This window comes from Gavialis gangeticus, unplaced genomic scaffold (assembly GCF_001723915.1).
Source record: "Gavialis gangeticus isolate Ggan-Ray unplaced genomic scaffold, GavGan_comp1, whole genome shotgun sequence".
NCBI classification, from domain to species: domain Eukaryota; kingdom Metazoa; phylum Chordata; order Crocodylia; family Gavialidae; genus Gavialis; species Gavialis gangeticus.
Genome location: NW_017729032.1, coordinates 169,621,773 through 169,633,974, shown reverse-complemented (window position 1 = coordinate 169,633,974; position 12,202 = coordinate 169,621,773). Strand labels below are relative to the sequence as shown.

General features: G+C 45.0%; 1 protein-coding gene across 1 annotated transcript in view; it reads left to right on the top strand.

The window, feature by feature from the left end:
* ANOS1 (anosmin 1) overlaps window positions 1–12,202 on the top strand; it is a 210,786-nt gene that overhangs the window by 145,383 nt on the left and 53,201 nt on the right. Inside the window, exon 7 of the mRNA XM_019524957.1 lies at window positions 1,376–1,520. Coding sequence (XP_019380502.1) covers window positions 1,376–1,520 — 145 coding nt within the window. The remainder of the gene's footprint in view (window positions 1–1,375; window positions 1,521–12,202) is intronic.

The window sequence follows — 12,202 nt, the reverse complement described above, 5'->3', positions numbered from 1 at the left end:
GAAGATGTCCTTTAAATCAAGAAGGAAAAGAAATCCTGTGTTTAGCTGGATCCTTTAGTGTTATACAAATCTATGTTATGTAAAGATAACTTAAGAAGACATCCATCATACAGGTTTCCCTTGCTTTATGCGGGTTCTGTATGTGTGAATTCACTCTTACGAAATGACCCTTTTTATACCAAAAATTTGTTATATGCGAGGTAAATTCATTCTTATGTGATCAGAGTGGTGGAAGTCCGCAGTCAGCTGCTTTGTGCAGTGCATTGTGGGAGTGATGCACACCAAAATATAGTCTCCTGTGTGGATCTGTGCTCCTCGCTCATTGTCTTCAACACGAGTTTCTGTAGCCATCCCCATTATGGCTTCTAAGAATCCTGATAGCTTATCTCCTACCCCTCTCCCTGGTCCTGTACTTCCTACCAGTGATGTGGAGTCTGACACTGAAGATCCTTCACCACCCTCTCTTCACACCAATGAAACATTCACCACCACCTTGTGCTTGTGTGTACTGTCTGCTGTTGGCGAGTACCAAAAGTATCTTGTAAAAGTGGTATAAATGGGTCTTGAGCTCAGTATAGTTGAGGTCTTGGAAGGTATCCCTATTTGTTACACTGTAAAGTTTTCCAGAAACACATGTACAGCATAAAGCGAGGGAAATCTGTAAAATCATGGAGTAAAACTTTTGTTCAGGTATGTGTGCAAGAAACATATTTTTAGAAGTACAAAGAACTCTTAAGAAGCGGTATCTCTGATTTTCCAGATCATAGGAACTGCTTTACTTTATGGATTATTAACTGGAGCATGATAATCCAGTTCATGTGCCTTTTGCATAATGCCACTGGAGAATTGTATTTTTTCTTATTCTTTTTAGAGCTGAGATTAAAAAGTGCCCTTGTTAATCTTCTTGCAACAGACAAAACAAGTAAAAGAATATTGGTCCATATACCAAAATGTGTTCTATCTGTTTTCAGACTAACTGTCTCTAGACAAAGTTTCCTGTTTCTTAGCTAACAGTCTGTTCGGAAGCTAGGGAATATGCAGTTTCAGCTTCATTGGCCAAATTCTTGTTATACTTAAAAAAAATAGTCTTGGCATAAACAGCTGATGCCTATATTTACCAAAGGGGGCCAAAGTTCTGTAGACATCAAAAAGTTTAGCACATTAAAAACAACATGGCAACACGAAGACCAAATAATAGGAAACATGAAGTAAAAGAATCAAAGAAAAAAAGCAAGTTTCAGTTTTGTTGAATTTTATATGATTCTTTCTCCTTCCAATAGTATAGTGTGCCTAAGACAACAGGCCTGCTTTTAATAAGAGTGAAAGTTGCAGAAATCCTATAACTGTTCTGTATATATACTTTCTCCTGTTATAGCCCCAAAATTATGTGGTCCTGGAGGGACTCCAACCCAACAGCAACTACAACGTGGAACTGCAGGCAGTAACACGCTGGGGACAAATACGGCTAAAAAGTGCTAAGGTTTCTCTTCATTTCAGCACTACACAAGAGACCATTAATAGTAAGTGACTGCATCTAAATGATCTTACCGCTGTGTTTTAACTGATGAATTCTCAGATTTTAAAATATTCTCAAATTATAAATGGCTGTAGTTTAGCATGCCAATGTGGTTTTATTCAGGTCACACCGCTTTACTTCCTTGACTTTCTTCTTTATAAATTGGATATATTTCTGCCTACCTTGCCTGTTTTGAAACGTATTCTTTTTAAAGAATAGTTCTTTTTAAAAGTAAACACTTTTTAACATCCTGCAAAAGTTAAGCATTTGCAGGGTCAGGGCCTTACTATTTATAAAGTATAGGCACTAATCACCCACAAGTACATATTTAAAGCCTCCAGTAGCTAAAGCAGAAGTAATCCCAGACCTCTGTCTTAATTGAACAATCTAAACTTTCAAAAGTTTTAAAAATCTTGACAGCTTTGAGTAGCTTATTAATTCAAATTGGCAGCAGTGGAAGTTCCTTGATAGGAGAATGAAAGTCTTCCAGTAAATATGAAAGCCATCAGTGAAACAGTAGATGCATGAAGAGGCCGATCCTGCATGTTCATTTCCAAAAATGTGAAATAGTTCTGGGAGGAAGGAGTAGATCTCGGTGTTGTTGGGTCACAGCTTTCATCTATATGCCTCCATGGTGCAGTGAGTTTACTTGATTGATCCTTGTCATACACCACAGCACCATTAGGGTCTCAAGTACTGATGTTAATATTGCATTGCTTCAGATTGGCCTTCAAGGCATCTTCGAATCTCTTCTTTTGCCAACCTCTAGAAAAGTGAACATAAGTGAGTTGGGAGTATAGGACCTGTTCTGAGAGCCAGTTGTCTGGCATCCTTATGACATGCCCCATCCAATTGACCTGAAGGCATATAAGCATAGCTTCAGTGCTGGTGGTGTCTCCGTGAGCCAGAACCCTGGCATTTTTTCTTCTGTCCTTCCTGTGACATCAAGGTTTTTCTGAAGACATTGCTGATGGAAATGTTCCAAAGCTTTCAGGTGTTTTCAGTTTGTCATCCACATTTCATACCTGTACAACAGGGTAAGGGTTACAGCATGCTGGTAGGTGATAGAGGTGCACCAATATATTGCTGGCATATCAGATCAGCACCAATAAAATGCCTCATGCATGAGCAGAGCCTCAACATGAATACAGCCAGGAATGCAGCCCAGCAGTGTAGAGACCAGCATCTGGTCAGTATGTGCGTGGGTGGGAAGGGGCATGGGGGAGGGAAGGGCTGTGGGGGGCAGAAAGAGGCCCTTACAGTGTGGGAGGGAGTGGGGCAGGGGCAGGGGCAGGGGCAGGGGCAAGGACAGGCACTGCCCAGCCAGGGTGGTGAATGTGACCCCAGGAGTGGGACAGAGCTGTGGGTGAAACATCTGGGGGGGGTATGGGGGCTAGAGGGGGCAGCTCCCTGCCATGGTGTGCACTCCTTGGGGAGGCATATGCAACTCCTAGATTTGTGCATGGGGTGAGGGCGGACTGCCTGTTGTGGGCTCAGGGCCAGGGGCTGTACAAGCCTCTTCCCGGAGGAGTGGGGGAGTGGGGGTCACTGGGCTGGGAATGCACTTGGGATGGGAGGAGGCAAAGTGAGCGCTAGAGGGGTGGCTACAGGGTGGGTTATAGCCATCCCAAAATTGCCTGTAGCCACCCTCCCAGTGCCGCTGCCACCCACCCCACTTCTGCCAGCTCTAAGCTCAGCCCTGGCCTAGCCCCTCTGCTAGGAAGAGACTGGCACAGCCCCTGGCCCCAGGCATGCAGCAGGCAGCCTGCTCTTGCCCCAGGCACAAATCTGGGGGGCACATGCCCCATGTCTCCCCTGGGGGTGTGCACAGTGGTGAGGAGCTACCCCCACTCCCCAACTTCCTGTAACCCCCAGGTGAGCTGCCTGTGGCTTCATCCTGCTCCCGGGGTCTCATTCACTGCCCTGGCTGGGCATCTCCTGCCCCTGCCCCACTCCCTCCCTCACTATGGGGGCCTCGATCTGCCCGCCCATGCCCCTTTCCTCCCCCACACCCATTGGCCACCACAGACTTACCAGTCAGACACTGCTTTCCAAGCTGCCTGGCTGCATTCCTGTAAATCAGCTATCGGATTGGTATTGGCTGATATGGCTGGTATTGACCATTGGTATTGGCCAAGAAAATCTTTATCGGTGTACCCCTAGTAGATGAGAAACTTGGTTTTGGTTCCTGATGTCATGATCATTAAAAACACAATTTTGGAGACACCTTAAATCAGCATTGTTCTGTGTCAAATATCATGATCTAGATTTATTTTTGGGGAAAGATGGCCACCCAGATAGAGGAAATGATCAACATTCTTCAGGAATTGCTGAGGATGGGTTGATTCATAGATTCATAGACATTAGGGGCTGCAAGGGACCTCCTGAGATAGAGTCCAGCCCACCTTCCTTAGGCAGGAAGTCTGCTGGGGTCAAATGATCCCAGCAAGATAAGCATCCAAACGCTTTTTGAAAGAGTCCAGAGTAGGTGCTTGCACCACCTTTCGGGGGTGGGGGGGGGTCTGTTCCAGACCCTGGACACTCAGACTATAAAGAAATTTTTCCTTATGTCCAGTCTAAATCAGCCTTCCAGAAGTCTGTGGTCATTAGATGTTGTTATCCCTTGGGGACCCCTTGTAAACAACTGTTCTTCTAGATCCTGGTGTGCCCCCCTTAGATACTTATAAGCTGCCACCAAGTTCTCCCTGAGCCTTCTTTTCTCCAGGCTGAAGAGTCCCATGTCCCTCAGCCTTTCCTTGTAAGGCTTGCTCTCTTGGCCTTTGATCATGCAGGTGGCTTTCCTTTGGACCCTCTCAATCTTATCCATGTGCCTCCTGAAGTGGGGGGCCGAAAACTGTACATAGTACTCCAGCCATGGCCTCACTAAGGCTAAGTAGATTGGGAGGATAACATCTTTGGTTTGGCTTGAAATACACCAGTGGATGCATGCCAGGGTTTGGTTTGCTTTGCCAGCGATAGCATCATATTGTGGTCAATCAGGACCCCCAAGTCTCTTTCAGTCATGGTGCTAGCGAGCATAGCACTGCCCAGCCTATAAGTATGATGCTGGTTTTTCCTCCCAAGGTAGAGCATCCTGCACTTCTCTACATTGAACACTATCAGGTTTTGGTCCACCCACCTTGTAATTATGTCCCAGTCAGCCTGTATCCCCAGCCTATCCTCCAGTGTGACCCCCTTTCCCCATAGTTTAGTGTCATCTGAAAACTTTAGCAATCCTCATCTGATGCCCAAATCCAGATCATTAATGAAGATATTGAAAAGTACTGATGCGAGTACTGAGCCCTGAGGGATACTACTGGTCTCCTTGTGCCATGTTGATTCACTTCCATCAACTAATACTCTTTGGGTCCAACCCCAGAGCCAGCCATCAGACCATAGGATGATCAAAGCTGCAGTCCCCTGGCTTAATCATGATAGCATCATGGGAAACCAAGTCAAAGGCTTTCTTGAAATCCAGATATATGACATCAACCTCATCTCCCTTGTGCAGGCAATGCATCACCTGGTCATAGAAGGAGATGAGGTTGGACAAGCCAGACCTTCCAGCAACAAAGCCATTATGGCTGGCACACAGGAAGTTGCCTTTCATTAGCCTGTTGCTGATGGAACCCTTGATGATTTTCTCCAGGATCTTTCCAGGGATGGATGTCAGACTGATTGGCCTGTAATTTCCTGGATCTTCCTTCTTTCCTTTCTTGAAGATTGGGACCACAATGGGTCTTTTCCATTCTTCTGGTACCTTTCCCAAGCACCAAGCGTTCTCAAATATCTTTGCCACAAACAGTGCTATGATGCCTGCCAGCTCCTTCATAACTCTCAGGTGCATTCTGTCCAGGCCTGTGGACTTATGGATCCTGAGCCTCTTGAGGTGTTTCCTGTCTTGATCTCCATCAATTGTGAGCCCATCTCCTGCCCACTGGATGCTTTGTATCCTGTCCAACAAGGTACACTCTTGGGCAGGTGGAAAACCAATGCAAAATAATCATTTAGGAGATTGGCCTTTTCCTGAGCATCAGATGTCAGCTGCCCCATTGGATTTAGCAGCGGTCCAATGTTGCCTTTGTTCTTTCTCTGACTTCCCACATATCTGAAGAAGAACTTTTTGTTGTCCTTGATTCCTGTTGGTAGCTTGAGTTCAGTTTCTGCCTTGGCTTTTCTGGTCTGCTCTCTACAGGTGAGGGCTAGTGTCCTGTAGTCCTCTTTGGTGATGATTCCCATTTTCCGTCTGGCGTAGGCTGCTCTTCTTAGTTTCAGGAGGTCTAAAAGTTCCCTTTTGAGCCAAGGGGGTTTCCCAGCCTGCTGACTGAATTTCCTGTGGGATGGAATGGATTTTCCTTGTGCTTTGAGGATTATGTTCTTAAGGAACAATCATTCCATGTGGGCTCCCCTTTCTAAGGGGACCACGGTCTCTTAGTGTCTGACTGACCAGTCTCTTGGGTTTGTGAAAGTCAGCCTTGCCAAAGTTGAGGATTTCTCTTTTATTGAGAGATTTACTGCCCTGTGTTGGACAGAAAAAGTGATCAGTTCATGGTCACTGTCACCAAGCTTCCTCTTGATCCTCAGATTGCTCACCAGGTCATCTCCCTTGGCCAGAATCAGATCCAGCAGTGCCTCTCCTCCAGTCAGCCCATAGACCTCTTGCATTAGGTCATCAATGCAAGCAAGGAAGCAAATCAGATCTGTGACTGAGCAGATCTGGCCATATGCTCTTCCCATGAGATGTCAGGAAGGCTGACATCACCCATGATGACCATGCATTTTTTAATTGCTTTAAATCTGCAAACCTTGCTCTCAGCCATGCTGCCAAGGGTGACTGCTACCAGGAGTACAAAACTCCAAATTGCATTGCTCTTAAAGTTATTGGTAGCACAAACCACTCTACTACATTGAGGTTGCAATCTATACCTTCTAAATGAGGTTCTAAATGGAGGAAATGCCTTCTAAATGAGATTTTGAGATAGGTCCATCAAGGTGAATGTGCATGCAAAATAATATAGTAAAAATTTTCTTTGATTTTGAGGGCATACATACAATAACATTCAGCGTAAATTCAATTATATTAGATTAACAATGTGTCTAAGCTCCGTGCTAAAGTCATTACTAAGTTGCTCTATACTGCTGATGTGTTTTTAGCTAATCAGATAGAACAAATGATAATTCTGAGAATTATTTTCTGGAAAAAAGTAAAAGGCCTCCCCAGGCTTGTCATTTTACTATTTGCCTTACCCTCTTTCATTATTTTCCCCTTTAGTTTCCTTTTATTTTATAATCAAAATGAAAATTAATCAGAGACATTTGCCTAATCCCTATGTTGTTCCATATTCTTTTTTCAGTGTTCAGAAATTCCATCCCATGCACCCGCACATTGTTTTGATACTTATCAGTGTGTTAAATGTGGTCATATATGAGAGAATTGTTTTGCTAACTCTCCCCAAACTTTTAGAACATAATCACACATAGAAGTATGATCACTGTAAGCTGTTCAATGTCTATGTATGTGCACATGCATGGCCAGGGCAAGAAATTGCTTCGTAAATTCTAATATTGCCAACCCCAGGCATTCAAAAATGCATCAAACTCAAAAATATAAGCAGATTGGCTTGAGAAAATTAGTTTCTAAAAGGAATACATTGAGCTATTTTTTCCCTTTGCCATCTGTTTTTATGTTGTTTCTACATCTTTTCAAGCTTTTCTTTACAATCTTGAGGACTACCAGTTTTGAGGGGCATGTACGGTAATATTGGCTCGCAAAGAAATGAAAGTAAGATTCTCACATAATATCATGACTCCAGGAACTTTAAGAAAAATCATAAATACTATGAAATTTCTGTAAAAATTATGACAGTAGACAGTAATAAGACATATCAGTTTGAATCTGTGTAAATTTAGCAGAACTTTGTAATTTATTTCCTCATTATTCTTGAGTGGAAATTTGCCATTTAATTCCAAGAAAACAGGATTAGCTCAGGTTTTATTAGCATAAGCTCTTTGCTGAATATTAATGTTGTACTATCAGATCACAAATCTTGGTAGTAGATGTGAATAGTATTTGGTTTTTGGACTAAGATCAAGATTATTGCCTTTGATACAATATAAACCACAAATACAGACTTCCACCAAGCAAATACTCAGAATTACTGTGCTGTCCTCTGAAGCAGGGTTAAATGGCTGTATTTAGAATGAGTAAGTGTCAGATAAACATTAATGAGATTTTGAATGTTTCATAGTTTCATAGTTAGTAGGGTCGGAAGGGACCTGAGCAGATCATCAAGTCCGACCCACTGCCCTGGCAGGAAAAAGTACTGGGGTCAAATGACCCCAAGAAGGTGTTCATCTAGCCTTGTCTTAAAAACCCCCAGGGTAGGAGCAAGCACAACTTCGCTTGGAAGTGGTTCCAGACCCTAGCCGCCCTGACAGTGAAGTAGCACCTCCTGATGTCTAGTCTGAATCTACTCTCTGCCAGCTTGTGACTGTTATTTCTAGTCACTCCTGGTAGTGCTCGGGGGAACAGGGACTCCCCCCAATGCCTGCTGGTCCACTCTGACAAGTTTGTAACAGGCCACTAGATCCCCCATCAGCCTTCTCTTGTGGAGGCTGAACAGGTTCAGGTACCTTAGCCTCTCCTATTAGGGCCTGCCCAGCTGCCCCCGATCATGCAAGTGGCCCTCCTGTGGACCCTTTCCATGTTGTCCACATCACTCTTGAAGTGCGGCGTCCAGAACTGAACATGGTACTCCAACTGCAGCCTAACCAATGTCACATAGAGGGGGAGTATCACCTCCTTGGACCTGCCTGAGATGCATCTGTGGTTGCATGACAAGGTATGGTTGGCCTTCCTGACTGCATCCCCACACTGCCGGCCCATGTTCATCTTGGCATCAATGATGACACCAAGATCCTTTTCTGCCTCTGCACTGATGAGAAGGGAGTTCCCCAGCCCGCAGGTATGGTGCTGGTTCTTCCTCCCCAGGTGCATCACCTTGCACTTGTCAGTGTTGAATCCCATCCTATTCTCATCCGCCCACCCCTGTAACCTGTCTAGGTCTGATTGTTGCCTATTCCTTTCTTCTAGCATGCCCACATCCCCCCCACATCTTAGTGTCATCAGCAAATTTGAACAGGGTGCTTTTTACCCCCTCGTCCAAGTCACTGATGAAGATGTTGAACAGTGTGGACCCACGGACCGATCCCTGCAGAACCCCACTGCCCACATCGCTCCAGGTTGAAAATGACCCATCCACCACCCCTCTCTGGGTGCAGCCCTCCAGCCAGTTGGCGACCCATTTGACTGTGTAGGTGTTGACACCACAGTCCCCCAGTTTTTTAATGAGAATGGGGTGAGAGACAGTGTCGAAAGCCTTCCCAAAGTCTAGAAAGACTACGTCCACTGCTATCCCTGCATCTAAGCATTTGGTGACCAGGTCATAGAAGTCCACCAGGTTGGTCTGACAGGACCTGCCTCTAATGAACCCGTGTTGGTCGCCCCTAAGCATAACCTCCCCCGCTGACCCCTTGTGGACATGTGCCAGAATAATTCTCTCAAAAATCTTACCCAGGATCGAGGTAAGACTAACTGGCCTATAGTTTCCTGGGTCCTCCTTCCTCCCTTTTTTGAAGATGGGAACCACGTTGGCCCTCTTCCAGTCCTCTGGCACCATACTAGAGCACCACAAGTGCTCATAAAGCCATGCCAGGGGTCCCTCAGTGACCTCAGCTAATTCCCTCAGCACTCTGGGGTGGAGATCATCTAGACCAGCTGATTTAAATACGTCCAGTCCCTCCAGAAGTTCCCTGACTAGATACTTACTGACCCTTGGCCTAGGTTCGGCTCCCCTGGGGCCTGGCGTGGTCCCAATGGCGGGGCTGATTCGGTCCCTGCTCAGGAAAATGGAGGCAAAGAAGTTGTTAAATAGGTTAGCTTTGTCGTCTGGTGTGGTGACCAGATTTCCTATTGTGTCTTGCAGGGGCCCCATGTTTCCCAGTACCTTCTTTTTGCCCTCTGTTTATTTAAAAAAGGACTTCTTGTTGTCCTTGATCCAGGTAGCTAGTCCCAGTTCCATCTCCGCCTTGGCCTTCCTGATCGTTGAAACACTTTGCAAAATTCATTATCCAAATAGTGGAATTCTGATTAAAATTACTTTTAAAAATCAATCTAAATAATGTTAGATTTGGCAGGTGTGTTGCAAACAATAAGCAATTGTTGATGTTTTAAAATAATATTGAGTCAGCCTGAAATATAGTAATGTCAGAAACGAGCATTGACCATGGAACCTATGGACATGACACTGCAGTGTAGAGTGGTAAGATTATGATCATGTCCTTTTAATATGGACTCACTGAGTGACATTACTTAAATAATTAAAATTCTTTTTGCCTTTAGGGTCTGTTGTACTGAACTTCTCCAGTCTGTACTTGTATCACTATCAGGTTTGTGTTACTGCTGAAAATAAGTAAAGAACCCTTGCTTCACTTCCCTTTTCTATATTTGTCTTAGGGTTCACAAAACTTCTTCCAAATGGAGCTCAGTTACCTTCAACTCCACATGTGAGCTTTGTGGTTTCATCAGTTTCTATTTATTTCAAGGGGCTTCTCTTTGCACTCATCACCACAACTAACTCTAAACTGTTTTATACATATTTTTTGGGATGATTTATTTTTTTTTCTTGACCCTTTTGCCCTCTTTAGTTACAAAAAATAGAATAGATTATATTTGCACCATCTTGGAATTTTCTTTGATTTAACACTGAATTTTTAGATAATTTAATTGACTCTTTTTAGGTTTTCTTTTTATTCCAGCTATACTAAAGTGGGGCTTTCCATTACTTTAAAATCTGTAATTATCCTTAGACCCAACATAGCACGTGATTATTCATGGCCATTCATGTAATTAAATTGAGTGGCCTCTTTTTCATTTCAATTAGTTCAATTTGCTTTGATTCATAATATTTTATTTTTCATGAAAGGTTGCATGAACAATTTCTACATTTCTGAGGATATTTGCAGAAGTCTAGGCTCTTTCAAATATATGTATGCATGTTATGGTTCTATAAACTATTGCTGTCTGGAGTAAAGCTGACTTGAGATTCTAGCCCAAAAGACTTTTTCAGTACTTGAGTGAAGACAGTTTATATATTGTATTATATATATAGTTGCTATTGTGTATAAAGGTAATCAGTGTGTAAAGTGCCAAAAATATATAAATTCCAGATTATTTTTTCTTATACTGTAAAGTGATCTAGTATACTGGACTGTATAAGAAACCCAAAGTTGCTATAGTTTGGTTTCCAAATTTATTTTCATCTCTGCTCTTTGACAGTGTTCTGTAAATATAGTCAAAGTAGAAGATGATCTAAATTTCAATGGGAATCAGGTGCTTGACTCAATCCATTAATCCACAAGCTTTCTTCACTCCCTCCTCCCATGAACATGCCAGACCACACTCCTACCCCCTTGTTGTGTGGATGTGCTGCAATGAGCCATATAGTGCCCCTTCCCTCTGCTGCATAGATGAGCTGCAACACGCCGTGCACCCCCACTTCCCCACATGCCATGTGGACATGCCACACAGTTCCACTCCTCCATGCTGCATGGACATGCTGCAACAAGCCATCTCCCCCACCCGTCCCCCACCTATGTGTTGGGCAACTACAGTGTGGATGCTGTGTAAGGTCACCAGCTCACCTGAGCCCTCCAGCCTTAGGCTTCCTCACCCTGTGAGCCAGGCCCCTCTGCGCCACCCCCTTGACAACAGAGTCTTGGGGCCTGGCAGCAGAGCAAACTGGGGAGTGGTGTTTAGACCAGAAAGCCAGGGACTGCACTTTAACCCACTGGAGGCTGCATATGGGCTGTGGGCCACCAGTTGGACAGCCTGCTTTAGGTAACTAAGGGTCTGTTTATACCAGGGGTGAGCAAAATATGGGCATGGGGTGGGTGCAGGAAGAAGCTGCAGCTGAGCAGGAGCATGGAGCATGGGGCTGGGGCTGGCAGCAGCATGGAACCCATGCCCAGGATGCTGCAGGAACATGGAGCTTGGGTAAGTAGAGTGTGGGTGTGAGGGATCCACACCCTCTCCCCATAATGCACATAGCTCCCATTGGCAGCAGCAGGAGCACCAGCAGGTGTCAGGTGTTTCTGCCCAGTGCAGGCACTGGCACCCAGTGGTACACGGCTCCAGCCAGTGCTGCATATGGGTGCAAGAAGTGCAGCCCAGCCAAGCCGCCTCTATTTTGTGGCACTCCCCATGTACAAATACAGGTCTCGCACTCATGTGGCACAGGAGGGAAGCTCCATACAGTTGAGCCAGTTGTCTTCCCCATCCCCTGCCACACAGGTTCCTGGAACTCCGCAGGGAAGCAGGAAACAGGGTTCCCCTCTTCTTTTGACAAAGTCGTGGGACCTGCATGGCAGGGAGCCTCAAAGGCAGCTATCTTCAGCGCGTGGAGCTTCCGTCCCATGCTATGTGAGTGTGAGAGCTACATGTGCACATGAGGAGCACCACACAATAGAGGTGGCCCAGTAGGGCTGTGCTTCTTGCACCCACATGTAGCACTGGTTGGAACTGTGCACCACTGGGCGGCAGCACCTGCATCGGGCACTAGCACTTACTGCCTGCTGGTGCTCCTGCTGCCACCAATAGGGGCAGTGCATGCCATGTACATCCCCACA